Below are 20,323 nucleotides of genomic sequence, written 5' to 3'. Positions count from 1 at the left end.
TTATTAAACTTTTTTGCTTCTAAAATCATGTAGAATCACCACCCGAAGTTAGCGGACTTTACCCCCGGACACCCTATATAATTCAATGATTACTATAATATTTAGTAGTTTTTTGAGATTGTATTTGTAAAAGGTACCTACTGTCATATTCGCACAAGATTAAGACTCGATCTAAAACTAATTGTTGAACGTAAGTACCCATTGTACTCGCAATATTAATTAACTACGTTCGAGCGTAAAACTAGGAATTTGTAACACATTATTATAAAAAATTACATAATAAATAGTTACGAACTAGAAAAATACACATTGTTATCCGAACTCCTGATCACCATAGAAATAACAAAAGAGATTGCAATTTCATAGACTTATTTTTCACTAGACTTGACTATGTGGAGGGATATTTTTAGTTCATAAAACAATGGAAAATTGGAGAACATGTCAAGTGATATTTTGCAACTGAACCATTCTTCAACTTGCTTACACTATTGTGGTTTTTGGTTTTAATTTCGCTTCCATGCAATAAGGTTTTGACATTATTAGACCTTCGAAAAATATATTATGTTTATTGATTGTTTGTTAAGAGGAGTTGTTTCACAAAAAATCAAATGTGACATTGTCATCAACTTTGTTTTTTGACAATTGAAAGGTTCTTGTTAAATATTAATTCGAAGTCCGCTTGGGATTTTGAAAAAATTGTGATCAGCAGAAGAGAACAACTATCATGTTGTCAATTAAGCTTGTCAGCTTATTACAATTTGATGAAAAGCTGAAACGCACCTAGAATATCAGCGTTTAACGGGGGCGATTCAAATTTCAAAAAAAAAACAAAATGGCGCTGAGTGGCCATTTGATGACTTTGTCACATGTGAATTTCTGCGAAACAACTGGACCTAAGTGCGTAAAAAGAAGAATTGAGTCAAATTTTCATCAATCGAAAAAACTTGATAAAAATATTTGAATATATACTCGATGTCTATTACTGGTATCCATTAGGTTGTTATTCAACGTTCGACGGATGTTTTAAGCAAACTAAAAATATATTAAAGAATGTCACAAATCGCAGACATATGTACAATGTACAGGGTTTTCCAATAAGAGGTGTTATTTTGAATAACCCTCTATTTCAGTAGATGTTACTTTTAAAGCTGTCATTTTTTAACATTTGACAAGTACGCCAACTACGCCATTAATACAAATGGAACGATACACGCTTCAACAACGCATTGAAATTATTAAAATTCACTTGAGTGAATCAAATGCAAATCATCTTGAGTGATGAGGCCCATTTCCACCTCGGTGGCTTCGTCAACTAGCAAAATTATCGCATCTGGGGCTCGAAAAACCCAAGAGTTATTGTTGAAAAGCCTCTCTATCCTCAACGTGTAACTGTTTGGTGCGGTGTATGGTCCGGCGGAGTCATTGCACCATACTTTTTTGAAAATGAGGCTCGAGCAACAGTTATGGTGAATGGATTGCGCTATCGAGAGATGATTAATGATTTTTTTATGGCCGGAATTGGATGGTATTGATTTGGACAACGTTTACTTTTAACAAAACGGCGCTACGTGCCACACAAGCAACGAAACCATTGATCTTTTACGATTGAATATCAAAATAACACCTCTTATTGGAAAACCCTGTAGGTACATTAGTATGGATAAAATTCAGAAAAACATTATTTTTACGTAATCGCAGCATCTGCAAAAGGACTTATTATAAACACTAGAAGCACATATTAATAAGATTCACAGCGGTTGAACATAATTTTCTTGAATATCTATGCTGTGTTTTCATGAAAATGATTGTTTTTAGATTAAATAGAGTAGAATACAGCCGTAAAAATAATAAGTTTTTTCCACATGTAAAGTAACATGATTAAAAGCAGGCCGTTTCCTGATAAACCTAATATATCTGAACACGTGTTCATGTACCTGCATTTTCATTGATTATATATAATGAATAAATGCGAATATATTAGGATTCACAGGAACACGTGTTCCGACATTGTGATAATACATTCGTATTTGACTAAAATTTTATTAGGAAACCTATCAATTCATTCGTTAAGGGCATGCAATTCCGCTATTAACCGGGTTACGAAAACTTTGAAGAGATTCTTAATATATTAGCATTGCTCAATTTTATCCGTGTAGAAAGAACATCGTCGTAATGAACTGGATAGTTATTTTATTTCCTTCACAGATGATTTTTCACCTTAAATCAATCCCTCAAGCAACAAACGATAAATTTAAAACAATTTGTATTTTAATGTTCATTTTTCTTTTCGAAAGTGATTTTAACTACATGAACTTTGTTGTAACGGCGACATAACAGGAATTTACTCAAAGCTCACATTTTATTTATTTCTGATGAACGTATTACTAAAATCTCAAATGTTCCTAAAGGGATCCTTACATATGTTAGTTATATATTTTTGTAAAAAAACAGTATTTTTAATAAAAACAGGACATAAATAACTAACTAACTAACCATCACGCCGTTTCCCCGCAGGGGTAGGCAGAGAGGACAGACCGCCAAACAACTTGGTCTTGGCACACACTTCTTGCCTCATTCACATTCATACATCATCTCATACATACTCTTCTATTATTTTGACTCTTGACATGGCCCGACTCGAGTATCTGATTCACTTGATCGTGACATGTCTTCCTCGGGCGTCCCCGACTTCTGCTACCATTCACATTTGCATCATATATCCTCCTTACACTCCTATCTTCGCTCATTCGCTCTACATGCCCAAACCATCTAAGCGTCCCTTTCTTAATCTTACTCATTACGCTTACATCAGCCTTGCACTCTTTGCGGATCTCCACATTCCTCACACGATCAAACATGGTTTTACCACACATAAGCCTCAGGGATCTCATTTCAACAGCATTTAATCTACTTTCATCCTTTCTTTGCCAGTCCATGCCTCACTTCCATACATCAAGGTAGGTACCAGCACTCCGTTGTGGACTGCTAACTTCGCTTCTTTGGACAATTTTTTGTTAGCGCCAACGGCGTTCAGTCCTCCATTAACGGAATTACCTGCATTTACCCTTCTTTCAATATCTCTGTCAGCCTTCCCATCTCTCGTAAACATACTTCCTAAATACACAAACTCATCCACCTGCTCCAAGTATTCCCCATTCACAATTATATTGCACACTGTTTTCGTACTCTCTCTTTCAAACACCATTACTTTAGACTTACTTACATTCATCATTAACTCATTCTTCATGCATACTTCGTTCATCCTAGACACGAGAGACTGTAGATCATCTATAAATCTATACTATTAGCAATAAGCATCGCATCATCAGCTTACAACAGGCAAAACATCACCATTAAAATATTATATGTAAAACGTTTTGAAAATTTAATAAAACGTTTTTCAACTATAAAATTAGCGGTAAGCATCAACATTTATTTTTTTAGAGGATGAATTAGTAACTTCCTGAGGGATCCGTCTAGAAACATTTCAGATTTTAGTAATACGTTCATCAGAAATAATTAAAATAAACCTTACGGAAATATCGATTTTATAGGCCTGCTAGGGTAAAGTCGACCGTATGTCCGTCCATTATGCCAGACCGCTTGCCGAATATTGTTTTTACACGACTTTATCACTTATGTCGTTAAGATTCCCACTGCATTTTAGAGATTTAATTGCGCAAATTCAACCGCAGGTCTGTGCAATACACAACGCCGCAAGTCGCATATTTTTGTGCACGACTGCTTCACTTACGTCTTTAAGATTCCGGCTTTATTTTAGGGTATTGGTGAAAAGTTGAGAACTGCTAACGAATAAAACCTTATAAAACGCTATTCCGGTCAATTGGCTCAGTAGAATGGGTCACCCTGAAGATTTATTGAAACTACTCTTGCAAGTGTCGTAAAACATAGTTTTGTCGTAAATCTCGAACAAGGCATGCACTCAACACGGTGAATAGCTGACTTTAAGTATTGATTCATCCAATCAATGTATTTGTGCATTTGTGAGTAACAAGAGCCATTGTATTTGATTGGTTTGCCAGGAATATATACGAGCACCTGTTTCTAACAATAACATTGACGAGTACCATTGACTGTCTTTAAGTATATGAGACGCTGAAATGATTGGTAATAATAAATATGGTCAAGTACCAAAAATGTCTACTAATACCAATAAGATCCCCCCATCCTTCAATGCAACACTAACTCAAAACAAAACACATTCATTCACCGCGCTTCATACTTTTTTAACACTTCATACAGTGAATTCGATCTATTCAACACATCACCTTACAACTTCAGACTTAAAATCAATAAACAATATTCACACAATAAATAGATATATTCACATAACTCATAGAATAAATACTTTTTATTTCTTATGCTAAGCATAAAGAGTACAAGGCAAAAATAACAACTTTTCAAGAGAGTGATTTCAAATTTATAAACTTCTATTGGGAGATTAAGTAATAATTGATTACACTGTGGTGGTTTTAATTTCACTTTCATGCGAATGTGTTGAGATTAGACATAATTAGAATATCTTTGAAAAGTGAGTATTATTTTATAATAACAATCTGAAGAGACCGTTATCTTTTTTTATTTTTAAGTGTCTTGTTCTGTTTCATGTTTCGTCTAGATTTATTAGTATTACGTAAAGCCCGAGCAACGAGTTGTGGTCCAAATTGATGATGAAAACCAAACAATATAGTTATATACACGGTGTCCGGAAACTCGTAGTACAAGCGGGAAACTGGAGAATCTACACCACATGGGGAACCCAAAAAACATAAAGTTTTTTGATTTGAGCATTTTCAAAAAAAAAAAAAAAACCAAAAAAAAATATTTTTCGGCTATTTTAGGGTTAAAGTTTTTTCTGGTGTTTAGGGTTGAACAACAGATGTTTTAACCCTGCAGAGCAGAAATATTTTATGATTACACCGGGTTAAATGAAGGATGATTTCAAAATAATGCTTCAAATCCGAGTTTCTTCATTTGTTTTACTTTCAAATAGTTTTAATTAGTTGGGTACTTTGATCTTCAGTAATAATTTATAAGAATTTGATTAAAAAAAAAAAATAAAAAAAAAATCAACTTCAAACTCGATTTACTCGATAACGAAAGTTCAAATAAAAAAAATATATACTACAAAATCGACTCCAAATGTGATGTAGATTCACCAGTTTCCCGCTTGTACTACGAGTTTCCGGACACCCTGTATAAATGAATTACTAAGCCAATGGCTTTGAATGCATTTTATTACTAATTAAAAGTGGTGTAAACAAAGTAATTCATTTATCATTCTTAGAAACATATGATATACTCTCTAGCAATCAGTTTGGTTTCCGAGAGAATATATAGGAACGAGTGAACAAAGAGTAGGCAACGTAGAGTGGTTGTCAATATTGTTGACGAAAACTAAACAATATGTTTCTATATAAATGAATTACTTTGTTTACACCACTTTTGATCAATAATAATCTACATGTTTCAAAGCCAATGGCTTTAAACAAAGTAATTCATTTATTAGAAACATATACTCTCAAGCAATCATATCGTTTTCAGAGTGATGCAGTGTTCAGGGTATTTCCCGAAGTCTGATTGAAAATTAACGTTGAAACTTGATGAATTGTTCAAATTCTGTGAAATAACCCATCTTTAGTATTTATTAATTTATCCCATTACGAAATGGATACCATCAGGTTATGGTTACCCACCCACGAGTGTTTAACAATGCTCCTCTGATGAAGGCATACTCGTAGCTATCGAGTACACAATTCATCACGGTCATGTTTGCTTAACAAATGAAATTCCATCCCAAATATATGTTGGACATGCTTTCTTTACAGAAATGTTCAATGGAGTCCAATAGAGGTTACCATATGTCAGAACAAGCATATGTAATAGCACATGACATTTAAATGTTGTTGAAGGGAACATACGCTTTCATCATTAAGCAAATTATATCTTACTTCCTTTGTTATTATTTGTATTTAAGTTTAAAAAAAAGTTTATAAAACACAGTTATACATATGAATTCATTATACATTTAATAGTTAATGTAACAAAAGCCAGTGAAGTTCCATTTACAAAAATGTATTTATGGTTACAGATTAGAAAGAAGTATATTACATAATATAAGTACAAAAAAATACATGGGAATCCCTTTTTACACGGTGGATACGTTCCACGCAATGTAAAAAATGTAATGTTCCGTGTAAAAAAAAATTGTGTCAAAAAAGTAGAAGAAAAATATTGTGTTTATATAAATATAAATTCGAGATATCAAAAAATAAAATTACTTGTTGTTTATTGTATGTTAATAATCGTAACAAAGATTATTCACTATTACCTACTATCAGATAATAGAAGAACCAGTTAACACACATTTGGTACGTTTTTGATTTCATCACTCGAGATATCCTGTGTTTCTAATTTTCGTGATTATTGGATTTATCTCTGTGACTGTTTTTCTATAAGTCATGAGTTATTTGTATACTCTTGGTAATGAGTTACACAAGCGGGCAAATCACATTGACACTGTACATACTGGGTAGTAAGTAAATGCAAGGAATGTAGCACCGTGTTATTTCGAAACCGTGTAAAAAGGGCCCAGTGATAGGGGAATCCAATTGATAAACAATACAGAAATTATAGTTTTGATTTAAGTACATTGTGAAAAATATCTATATCTCAGGGTATTAAGATTTGTAAATACGTCCGAATAAAGAGTTAGATGCGTATTTTGATTTGAAATATTGTGTGTAAAATAAGGTATTAGATCTGGTATTGCGTTCAGGGCAACGAAATGCACTTTTATAATGGAGCTGGTGAATCAATAAAACATTATGAAAAATAAATGCTTGTATTATGATTAATAATTAATTAACAGGAATATCAGCTTGAGGTTATCGTTTCAAGTATATTATTAAATTAACGACTTTATGAAGTAGAGCTAAACCAAGATTATTTTGTTTTGCTAATATTTTATTTATCTCAATGTTATGACATGTCACATTTAATGCACACATATCTCAGTCTACGTGGTTGATAGGTGACAGTTATAAATACGAATGCATAAGGTAGATCGCTATATTCCACCTCAGCTGCTAGCTAGTCAAGACGTATACGTAATCTTGTACTCAGTTTAATAAACTTAATAATCTACCTCGGAGTATTGCTTGAAGTCTACCTGAATAGTGTTATTAATATATTTTTTGCAATAACTCCACACAGGAGTCCCCGAGGAAAATAATCTTCCGTACGGCGTTATTTCTGGGGACTGTGGAGGGACTATTTGAGGAGAGGAAGTAGAGTGTTGTAGAAGGCAGGAACACAGATAGGGGAATCTACCAAATGGACCGCTCGTTTCTGCACAGAGTCAAGAGTTTTTTCAGGTATTTTGGGGCTCCGGACTAGAGGTGACAGCCAAATTCGACATTGGGCCGCACTTGGGATTTGTAAATGGTCAGTATTTGTGTACTATTAAAGTATCTGCGGGCACTGTGCAGTTTACACAGCTTCTGTGAGCCTAACTTAACTTGACTATGGCTTCAATGGAGCCTCAATCAAGCATATAATTATAATGGGGATGGCATGGTCTCACTGACACCAGAAAGTTGGGACTCTTTTGCGGTTTTACATAAAAAAAAAAAAAATTGTCGATAATTTTACCTAGAATAAAAGAACATTACATTTAATTTCGGCACACGGAGAAGCCTACAATACAATTCTATTGTTTTACATCTTCAGAGTTATTGACTTGTAGAGTACAAATTGGCAAAATCATTTGGAGTTGACCTAATTTAAAGGTGTAAAGTCTGTTAGTCAGCAGTTCTCAGTGATGATGCGGTCCCAGCCCTGGGGTTAGTATGCCATCATCATTTGTGATCATCATCAATTGGTATTAGAAAGCATCATCAATGATTTATTAGTAACGATAAGCTACCACTGCTTATTAAATGATCACTAACTAGTAGTTTTGTGATCTGCAGACATCGCGTCAAAAAAGAGTATGTTTCTAATTTTCTATTTTTTAATAAATAGTAATTAAAATCTCCTCCGATATCAAAAGATTTGTAAATAGGTTGACACAGCTTCTGTGAGGCTAACATGACTATTATTATTATATTTTTAAATACCTACCCGCTTAGTTAATAAACACGACGATTCAACGATCGATTACAATTGAATAATTAATATTTACGGAACCATTAACCCGTAAAATTAATATTTACGGAACCATTAACCCGTAAAATTAATATTTACGCAACCATTAACCCGTAAAATTAATATTTACGGAACCATTAACCGGTAAAATTAATATTTACGGGATCATTGACGCTAAATTTTCGCTGTGCGTTGGCTTTTTTATTTTCGTAAAAATTTACTTGTTTTTTGCAAACTGATGATTTTATAAATTGTAGGTACCGTTTTACCAAAGAATAGGATCATATTCTTTTGTTAAAGTAGTATTTAATCTACCATAAGTATTTCCTCAGAATTGCTTCTAATATGCAAAGAAATTTTTTGCGGGTGTTTTTTAATTATTATTTTTTTAAATGCGAATACCGCACATGAGTCCCAACTGCTCGCTGGAGCCAGTGAGACAATAGTGTATACTATCCCCAATTGGGGTATGTTGTGAGGTTGATGGAAGTACCTGGCTATTCAGATCTGGTCACCAAATACGGCTAAAACCATTTCAATCAATGTTTCAATTCTGAATGGTGGTCTTACACCAGGGCGATACTGAGAGTACCTTCCACTCTGGAACGTGTCGCAAATATACCTTATATTATTTAAATGAATAAATTGTGAAATAATACAAATCAATCAAATAAAATTTACTTGTGCACCTTCGGCTTGCTGGTCGAGAGCCTTACCCCTCGACCACTCAGGTGCTGCGTTTAAAACGGCCACCATTTATAGCGGGAACCGGAACGTAACAAAAGAATATTAAAAGACGATATGCAAAACTATCGATTAGTTAAAGTAAGTTAAAACAGGACTCTGTCTAAAATACATAAAAAAAAAAAAATGCGTTCGAAATAATTGACAATTTGAATTCAAAATAAAATCAGTGAATAACCAGTTAAACTACGGCGCGAAAGGAAACTTGTTCGACTCACTTAGCATTTTTAGTTACAATAATAATATATTAGGAATGACCGTCAACATACAATTATTATTATTTTTTAATCTTTGAGATTATCTAAAATGCTACTCGAGATAATAAGCTGGTTTTTGCACGTCACTTGCCAGGACACTCAAGAATTCACCGAAAACAAAAATAGTCAACTGTTGACCTTTGGGTCCATTGGACAAAAAATACTAAAAATACAGCAACGAAATTTACATTCTTTTCATATCATGTTTATTGGACTTAAGGATCTCGCAAGCTTGACTAATTAATCAACTCAGGTCGCTTAGTATTTAAATGAATATTAACAAAAAAAATATTTTTTCTAAACTAAAAAACAATCATAAATAATATAATTTTATTTTTGAAATAACTTAATGAGTAAATCAGAAAAATCAGAAAAAGATACAGTCGCATATAGGAATTGAATACGGGATTGAATATAGGTTATAGCAAAGCCTCAGTAGGGCTGAGATACTGAGTTCAATGCCTAGATGCGACAGTATTTTTTTCTTTTACAAATTTTAGTTTGAGAGTCGCTATTATTGTCTTCAATGATAAACTATATAAGAGAAACGACTGCGAGACTTTCTTCATACAAAACTTAAATTTGGATTTGAGGCTTATACTTGAGAATTAATTTTTTAATAAAAAGGTATAGAAAATATCTAGTAAGGATATGTTTTGCTTTATTTATTAGTGTCTTAAATAAGAAAACATAGGCCTTTCAAGAATTCAATTTTTCACGATTTTAGAGGCAACCTTGACAATTTTTTGAGTGTTAATGATAATTATTGAAAAAATAATCTTTCCCAATCTACTATGTAAATATAATGATATTTAAATTAAAAATTAAACATAGTAAAAAAGGCGTTTTTTTGTGTCGGAATTTTCAATTTGTTTACGACAAATTTGTGTTTCAACGTAAATCGGTCGTTTGAAAATTAAATTTAAACCCATCAAAATAGTTTTTGTCAATAATTTATATTTGTAATTTTATTTTTCATTATATTTGAAAATTGAAAACAGAAATATTTTTTTTAGTATTTGCGATGAGATCACAAATAATTGCCAAACTTGCCTCTAAAATCGTATAAAATTGAAACACAAATAAACAAAGTGGCATATGTACTAGATTTTGGGTACGCCTTCGATTACAAAAATAATTAAGAAGGGTTATTTTGTGGGTGTTCATGTGCGAGGAATAAGCTCAATTTAACCTTACATCTGAAAAATTTGCTTAGCACTTTTTCAGATATCGAAATTCCGCATTGAACAGACAACCAATTTCATCGGCCATTCTGGGCATAGGATCCGAAAATCTTATGCAAATTGGCATCATAAGTTTTCTTTTCGTATAAATCACACATATAATGGATTCCTGTTTTAGACAAGTTAGAACTACTATAATTACTCTTAATTAATTTGGTTTCATTACTGAATTGGCTCTTTTTTGCAAGTGTCGCACGTAGTTTAATAATATGTTTCAACTTGACATTGAGTACTTACTCGCGTGTATGCACCATCTCTGACTCTTGAAATATTTATGTCAGAGAAAAATTCTTATATTTTTTAAAAGTGATGTGCACTGGGATAATGTGACTGATGTGTATTAGGAGATTTTGCTGCTATATAAAGCACTGCATTATATTACGTAGTTACAAGGTTAAGGTTTGCACAAATAATATTACCGTTGCTGTACAAAATAAACGCATTGTTTCCTATTAATATGTTATAACATCCATCTATATGCGAATTATTAATAACATACATCGCTTGGAGGTCGAAGCAGTTCAAGAGATAATTTACCTAGAATTTTTTCACTTGCTAGATCATGTTGACATTGATTAATCTACTTAATTGCAAGGTTCAAGACATATGACGTTAGAATTACGAAGCTGAGAAGAAATTAAGAGATGTCATTTCTAGTTTTGATACTCGACTGCGGAAAACATGGAAAAATCAATACGACTTCTTGCCTTAAATCGCCGTCAAATTGATATTTTTGCTTTTTTGTTTTTGTTTTTGCTGTTTCAGAAATAAACATAGTGTGTGCCGTACGTTCCAGAGTGGTATAAACACTCAGTATCGCCTTGGTGGCGTATTTCCCTTTCCGTGTTCAATGAGAGGCAGGTTTGTTACGCTAATTTTATTTCTTAACTTAATCGTCCCCCAATCGTTGCAACGCAAACGCACGCAATCAATGCGCATGGTAATTATACACCCGTTCACCATTGGAGGGCGCGCGCCTCGAATTAAACACGACTTTAGAAATAGAATTAGCGTAACAAACCCGTGCGTGTTTCAAGGCAGTACTTGCGTCCTGCTGAACACGGAAACAGAAAATACGCGCCCTGGTGCAAGACCACCATTCTGTATCGAAGCGTTGTTTTAAAATCCTTTAGTTGTGTTTGGTGACTAGGTAGAAATGAGTAGATAGCTACGAACGATATTCTCCTCAAATTAATTTTGAGATAATTTTTCATTCAATTTCGGAAAGAAACTTCCATTTAAGATCTTCTTTTAATGTGGTTTTTAAAATATTTTTAAAATTAATTAATTAATTAATGATTTTGTGGTTTATTTCCAATGACTGTACAGTTTAGGATTGTTGCAAACGGAAGTGGCGCCGTCTATTATTTTCAAAAACAACCGTTAAAGTTTTAAAACCGCTGCAGCGGGTTTTCATCTGCTAGTACATAGTTATTTTTGAAGAGGAGTAGGTACATTTCTTTCTCTCATTAGAGGCATGATGTGTCAATCATGAAAAAGAAACAATAACTCTGTTGTCGTGCAATATAATGTATGTCAGCCAGAGACGTTTCCTAGATGATGACATTTCCATGTTAGACTTATTATTTCAAGTGGTATCGGTTCGTTACTCCTACATACTCATATTATTTTGCTGCTACGATGTGTGTCATTATATCGAAGAAATTTTATCATAAATGTTGTGTGCCTTACAAAAAGCAACGTTCGAATTTAGTCTAAATTTAATTAAAATAAATTAATATAAGTATTGCATTCAGTGGTGGATAGGGAGAGAATATGAATTAATACATTCACCAAGACACGGAAAAAGCACAGCAAGCGAATTGTTTTCCAGTTCGGAGGGCAAACAAATACATTCTTCTGATTTTTATTTTTCGGAAAGTCGTTTTCAACAATATTTAGACGGAAATTCTTTAGTATTTTCTTAGTAGAAATCTTTCAGTATTGTTTAAAATGGAGATATTTAAAACATATCAACTTGACCGGATGGTAGCTGAATAGACAAATGCGTCTGATTCCCAACCAGGCATCGCGAGTACAATCAAATGCTGGCTAAGTCCTTCATTGTTTCACAAGCAAAATTTTTCGGTTATATTTTTTTCCAATGTTCCAATTCTCAATGTTCCATTTTGGTAACAAGTCGGCCCCCCTCCGAGAAATTGGCCCCTTCCTATGGAAAATTTGATAAAATATTTGTGTCCTCAATGTGCACCATTTTCACAGATTCCTGAAACCTGAACCCCCCTCTAGACTGCCCTGCCTATGGGCATGAGTTTCGGGGGCCCCACGGGCCTGGGGCTCTGGGCTCGTGTCCGGCAAGCCCGTAGGGTAAAGATGTAACTGTCAGTCAGCATTTGTTGAAATGCTGACCGTCAGTTGCGCCCCTGATACCATTGTCACTTGTGAATTATTATCATAGGATTTGGCAACTTATTATATAAGTCGCACTACAGTTAAAGTCATCAATATCTCAGTATCGCCCTGGTGAAAGACCGCCATTCAGAATCAAAACGTTGCTTGAAATGCCTTAATGGCCTCTGTGGTCGAGGGGTAAAGCTCTCGACTAGCAAGCCGGTGGTCGTGGTTTCAATTAAAATTATATATATTCAAATTTTACAGCATATGTATCTTTTGACATTTAAATATTTCCAATAAAACAATATTTAAAAATATTCCAGTCCTCAGTGATGACGCAGAGACGAATAAATCATCAGAAATTTTTGTTTTATCATTAGTTCATGATCCGTTGTCCGTAACTCACGTAACAATTCGCCAGTGAAACCAAATTTAGTCGGAATTGTAAGTATGAGTATGTGTAATCTTTTACTGAGCAATACCAGTTAAAGATCTTAAAAAACAAAATGGAGTTGTTGCAAAATTCAATTAGTTAAAACAAGATTACTAACTAAAATAATTCCTTTTCAGTACGGTTAACAAATTCGTTTCATTTTAAACGATTTCGCAAATCTTTCAGAATAGGATTGATAAAGATTTCGGTTCATTAAAAATTTAAATAGTCTCACAATAATTGTCTTATCTTAGGTTATTTAACGCATTCGGTTTTGCACAACTTTGGTGAATGGATTGCCATTTGCAATAATTGATTGTGTTGTGTTTTGGTCTGTACATAATAATTGTTTATTGGATGTGTGAAAACGCAGGCATTTGTAAAACGTGTGGAAAGTGTAGTTTGGACATGCTTTAGTAATTACAATAGTCAAATTACGCTGACAACGATTCGAATACAAACTGTGGTCGCATAGTTACTTCCAAAAAGTGGGCCAAGTCAACTACGGGATTCCCACAGGGGTTTTCTTTTTTACATTGACTCCACACAGGAGTCAATTTTTGGGTAAACCAAGAAACAACTGTATTTTTGATTTTAAGTTGTTGGATTCACACATTTGCGAAAGTACTTTTTTCATCATCACGAAAACGATATAATGATACAATAAGGTATGTCTATGTTTTATTATACGGAGGAAACTTACTGACAAAAATATTGCTAAATTATTAAGAATCTCTAATAATTATTAGTAGGCCATTAACGAATGATTTGTTTTATCACGATGTCCGAACACGTGTTCATAAAAATACAAACATTTTTGCATTTTGTCATGAAATATTATTAAGACAAAGCATGTGCGTGAACACGTGTTCCGATTTTATAATGAATTTGCACTTTATCAGGAAGCGGCTTGCAGTCCCGTTTTTACCAGGATTAACTTTAATTTGAAGAGATTTTTAATAAATCAGCAATTTTAATAAGTATTAATGCTAATTATGCACATTAATGTCACAATTTTGGAGAATCGAAAACTGGTCATTGTTAGCCATGGCATCAGAATAAATTTAAAAACCAGATATTTTATTAAATACAAGGTACAAATATTTAATATACCGAGAGTATGGTCATTAGTTATATATGTTAAAAAAATGGAACCAAGGTTTCTATCATTTAAAAAAAATGACTATTTATCTTGCTTATTGCTAACTAACTAACTAACATCATCACGCCGTTTCCCCGCAGGAACCAGGACGCAGGACCGCCAAACAGCTCTGTCTTGGCAAACTCGCATTGCCTCATTCACATTCATACAATGTCTCATACTTACTCTTCTATTATTCTGACTCTTGAAATGGCCTAGCATCTGATTTACATTGCCAAGAATTAGCAATCAGATTAGCAAGATCAGAATCTCCCATAGAAAAATAACAACAACCGTGATGTCCGACTTTACAACAACGAGTTCTACAATTTATTTTGAAACAGAATACAACCAATTGATTCTTACAGATTATTGACCTATATTTTATTAAGTAGTTATACTACCACGACTCCAATGTCCTTCAAGAATACCTTATCTGCATAGAACTGCCTTTGTATTGCTAAGCGCCAAATGCCAGATGATTTAGACATGCTGATTCTCTAGTAAATCTTTGGATGATGTCAACAGCGACCATTGGATGCAGTATACGGTCCATACTGTTTTATGTTAATTATTTACTTTTTTATGTTAATGACTGGATCGCTAAATATTTATGAAATTCAGCAGTGTAAGAAAATCAAGATTTTGCATTTTAAGGATGGTATTATGTAGATTGATCAGCGGCGTTTCCTAATTTTTAAGATGTTTGTGATTTTCAAAAAAAAAACCATAGATATTAGAATACAAGATTGTTGTTTTCTGATATCTTTGAGTCAAACGTTTCAACTCGTTCATTTATTTTCTAGCTAACTAAAGGTGGCTGTGTCTTACATTTATTCCTCTGGGCTGATGATGATGCAAAACATGCAATTTTAGAAGGATTTTTTAGGAAACAATTTTTTCCCTACCAAGAAAATACAGGCCTCTAAGTCTATAATAGCTAGGTAGCACTTTAAACACCAATATGAGGTAAAATTTGAGATGCGCATATGAGGCCGTTCTATTTGTATAAAGAAAAGTAACTTTAAATTCAGTAAATTTAAATAATTCATCACTTCATGGAAAATAAGAATCTAGAAAATGAAAAAAAAAACTTTTATCCTCGAATCTCCGCTTCTAAATGTAGCCAGGACTGATATAATTTGAGATGTTCACGGCCAAAAGTATTACAGTGATTTGGTTGTGGGGCTAATAATTTTTATTTTTTTTTTAAATTGTGAAACCGCATAAGAGTTCCAACCTTCTGGATCCAGTGAGACTGGCATCCCTAATCGGGATATTTTGTGAAGCTGAAGCTAGTGAGGAGGGGAAGGGGATGGGAAAGAGGAAAGTGGGGCAGTAACTGGCTATTTCAAGAACAAAAAAAGAGAAAGTTGAAGAATAATCATTTCTCATTTGAATCGAAATACGAATATTTATGAACATATTTACATAATTTTAAAAATTTAGTTATGTACTTACATGGTAATTTCACAAAAGAATTGCAAAAATTTCTCCTACTATATATATTACAAAAAACTTTTTGTTGAGGCTTAAGATGTGTCAAGTGACTGGAATGAATAATATTACTGGTAATATATTATATTATACATGCTAATATTACACTATTTCAGTTACATATGGAAGGAAATACACCTACTGGAATTAAGTACGCCAAATATCATAACAAAACCTAAAATAAGAAATTTATTTAGCGTACACTCAACACTCTATAATTTATACTTATTTGTTGGCGTATTTTTATCCAGTAGGAGTAAGATCTCTCCATGTGTAATTTTATCCGGGTATAATTTTGGTAAACAGTTAGATAATGCCTTCGGAAGGTGAAACAGCTATCACGCGTAATATTAATTACAAGGCAGAACTTGTTTATTATTATTTTTTATGTGAAACTGCCCTAGAGTCCCAACTTCTCCCAACCGTCTGGAACTAGTGATAGCATCCCCAATTAATGTAGAGAGGAGAAGTACCTGGATATTCAGTTCTGGTCTCCAAACACGGCCAAACTGAGAGATACTGAAAGTATATTCCACTCTGGAACGTGTCGCAAATATACTATATATTATTTTTTAATAAAACAACAAAAATTTATTAAATAAAATCAAATTGCGCATTTTTTTAAAAAAAAGTTAAAAAAGTAACTTCAAATTCTGGTTCATTTATTTTTTTACCAATTACTGTGAGAAAACACCGACCAACCCGGAAAGAAATTAAAATAATTGCTAAAAAAATTATAGGTATCTATATTATACAACCACGGCCGCGCTTGTTAGCTTTATATAATATATTGACTTGATACAAATTATACTATTGTATTGCAAATGAAAAATACTACAGTTGCAATATTTATTATTGATTCTAGTTATACAAAAGAAAAAAAATCTTCAAGGACTGTTTTTAAAACCTTGTGCAAATTTTAAATAAAGGACGCGGATATTATGACATTTAGTCGATTACTTTGGAATGCATTTCAATAGACGAATTTTAATTTAGGATTCGATAATAAAAAAGATTTTTTAAACCGCTCACTGAATAAGCGGTGAGCACTTATTTTGAATTGAATGTTACCCCTGTTTGATTTTGAAATAAGAATATGCTGTCATTGTCCAGTTCTTACCGCTCCCAAACCATGCTAAAAAAGCATTTACAATTTGGAACAATGGCAAGAAAATAGTGCAGAATCGAGTTCATTTGTTTTGAAATAGAAGAAGGATTGAAATTACCTTGGAAGACAGCTGTTGGTATTTTTCGTGTACATAATCTCGTTGAAAAGTAAAAAGAAGGAAGTTAACTATCTTGGAAGGGCGTAACATCGTTTTAAATATTGATTCGTTTTGTTGTGCCGATAATTACCTCGAGATATCGCGATGGAACTCACTATATTGTGATTGTGTTGTATACTCTTTCGTAGAGATACAGTGTTAATGTTTGGTCATCATTCATTCATTCTATACCTTGTTCATTCTTTCACTTACTTTCACCAAATTACAGCAAAATTCATTTAATTTCGTTTAGTTTATTTACAGTCCGTCTTCATGTTTATCTAAATTTATAATTCGTAAGCTATTCGTAAGTTTCGGATACAACAACGCCATTTATTCTTAATTTCATCGATAATATTATTGAATAATTCCTGTAAATTAAACGAAAAATCGTTGTTTTATGCAATCATTAATTCTGCCATTTTAATAACATTATTTTTAAGACGAATATAAGATGGAACAATGATAAAATTATTAATAGTTTTCAAGTCTTGCAAGACGCGAATGTTTGATTTTCGGTGATTCTAATTTGAGTGTGAAGATTCCATTGTTGATTGTAGTCAAATGAAGCAATCTTGTCGTGTTTCGAGGTATATAAAAATCAAGGAGTTATCGTGATAATAAAAACAAATTCCGTTTAACAATCAACATTATTAGAATTCAAGGTATCTTGTAGGGAGATTTGTAAATGGTTTGAACAATGTCCGCTTTGTGCAATAGTAGGAAGAAGGATTACATAATCACGAAGAGTGTTTTGACTTATTTGTGATGAATTATTTATTTATTTAAATATTACTAACAATGATAATAATTAACATTGATTTATCGTGAATATTTGTTTACCAACAGTTAGATTTACTTAGTGATGATAAGACAAACCTGTTTACTATTACAACATTATGTTTTATTTTATACAGTTGATCAGTAATGTCATGGGAAAACGTGATTTTATGATTAGATCAACGACAATTGATTTATAAAATTCACGATAAATTTGTATGGTTTTTAATAATTGAAGATACAGGGTTTTTAACGAACCGTCGGACTGGAGCCAGTGATATAACGGCATTTATTATTTGACTGCAGCCCCTTGAAAAATCACTGGATAGTCTGAATCCTTGACACAACAGTACCAATTTTGAAAATGACAATTAAAATATATTTTTGTTTAAGTATTATACTATAGGAAGGGTATTTAATCGCTTGAATTTTTCATACAATCAGTTCCAATTTATATTTTTATTGGAAACAACCGGTTACTTAGGAATGGTGATTAAATATAGATAAATCCATTTAAAGGAACGATAAATTTAATCAGAATGATACTTAGAAACTCTTCTCTTTTGGATCGAACACTATATTTTGAGAAATTCCAATGAATTGATAATATAAAATGATACGGAAAAAATTGGTGTTACCTAACCAAAGTAAAATATTACGCAAGTGGGTTTTATTAAAATAAATATATCATATGTGGTTAATACAAGGTAATTTTTTAAATGAAAATACTACGGAAGAAAACAACGTAGATTTCCCAGTAAAACTTTCTTTCAGTTCAGTGAATGCACGAACGAGTAAATGATATACTTGAGACCAGTCATCATAAGAGAATCAAGAAGCCAAATAAAAGGAGATATTTGATGCAGGCCAAAGCTGAACACCAGAAGGCTCACAAATAAGGAATGCACTGTAAGGAAGCTAGATAAATGGAACGACTAATTTAGTCGTCCCATGTTTTCATTATACTTAACAGTTGATGTACCCGGCGATGCCCGGGGTTAAGTGGAGATTTTGAAAAATCAAAGTTTCTTACATCAATTGTGAAAAATTTAATCAAGAAGTTTCAAAATTATGCTTGAGATGAGGATGGGGTGAGAACAGTGATCTTCCTATCATTTTGAAGGTCAATTAGGTAAAATTTCATCAATCTATAAAATTGTAGATTTGTGTAAAAAAACAAACACACACCGATACAATCTTCTTTATATATTGCTAGCTGAAGTTCTTCAGGGCTTTACACAGAGCATTTCGAAATCAGATGTGGACAGTAACCGTTCTCTTATTTTGAAGATCAGGTGTGAAAATTTTCATCAATCTCGGAATAAAGCTTTAAAAAAGCCACGCGGACGCCCGATACAGACACTCTTTCTTAAAATATAGATATAGATAGATAGATAGACCGATATAAAGATACACAGATAGTTATAAAGATATACAGACAAAAATAAGATACTCATGTAGATATACAGAAAGATAGATAGACGGAAATATAGATAGCTAGATAGACAGCTAGATAGAAGATAGATAGATATGCAGATATATAGAAGAAAAATATAGGTACCGATAAATAGATAAACATATATAAATAGATAAGGTACTTTATCTATAAATATGAAATAGGTATAGACAAAGATTGCCGAAACGGTGAGGCTGTGTTAGGTTAGGTTTCAAGTATCATCAAATCGTCAGTACAATTTAGAATTAGTTACATTTGAACTGTCCAACACAGAAATAAAGTAAATTGGCTCACCATCAGCGTAGTCTGGGCTGACGAGACGCAGGAAGGTGTCTCCGCGGTTGGCCCAGGAGCGGTGTTTGACGTTATTGCACTCCCCCGTGGGGCTGCGGTACTTGCTGGGCGGGCAGGGCGGCCCGCCCTCCGCCTCGCAGGGCGGACCGGTGCTGGCCACTCTGGACAGGGAAAACACTCAATATTACACCACAGTACTTCAACAAGTCAACAATTTGTGAAATTCATCAAAAATAAAGGGATCACATTTTTAATTTTTTTTATTTTGAAGCTTATTATCCATTATGTCATCAATGTTGTGTTTGTCTGTAATTAGTGATAGTATCAACCATCTTTAATGAATGTAATTGTATTTGCGAGAGCTTTGATATGAATCACTGTTGACAAACCTAAGAAGAAAATAAAAAATAAATCAAATTTTTTAATTAGTAGCAAAATATAAGCCACGTTTTTACGTGATTATGACTTATGATAATGATAGTAAGGTATAATTTTTTAAGTTATTATAGTTATTGACCGGTTTCGATTTTCTCAAGCATCATCGGGGTACAAATTAATACTAGAGATTTAATAGGCTGTTAATTTGTACCCTGATGATGCTTGAGCAAAGCGAAACCGGTCTGTAAATAAATTAATTTAAAATTAAAAATTCGTAGTTTTACACGAAATAAGTGTTTTTATTTTTATT

At 33.0% G+C, this 20,323-nt stretch overlaps 1 protein-coding gene across 2 annotated transcripts in view; it reads right to left on the bottom strand.

The window, feature by feature from the left end:
• Positions 1-20,323, bottom strand: part of LOC149419546 (uncharacterized) — a 118,305-nt gene that overhangs the window by 46,275 nt on the left and 51,707 nt on the right. For both annotated transcript variants that reach the window (XM_089638378.1, XM_089638379.1), the window contains exon 4: positions 19,636-19,796. In XM_089638378.1, the coding sequence (XP_089494504.1) occupies positions 19,636-19,796 (161 nt within the window). The remainder of the gene's footprint in view (positions 1-19,635; positions 19,797-20,323) is intronic.

This window comes from Hesperophylax consimilis, chromosome 12, assembly GCF_061612785.1.
Source record: "Hesperophylax consimilis isolate HC1 chromosome 12, BYU_Hcon_1.0, whole genome shotgun sequence".
In the NCBI taxonomy this organism is placed as follows: domain Eukaryota; kingdom Metazoa; phylum Arthropoda; class Insecta; order Trichoptera; family Limnephilidae; genus Hesperophylax; species Hesperophylax consimilis.
Note: the sequence above shows the minus strand (reverse complement) of the source record. Positions and strands in the feature narration are given on the sequence as shown.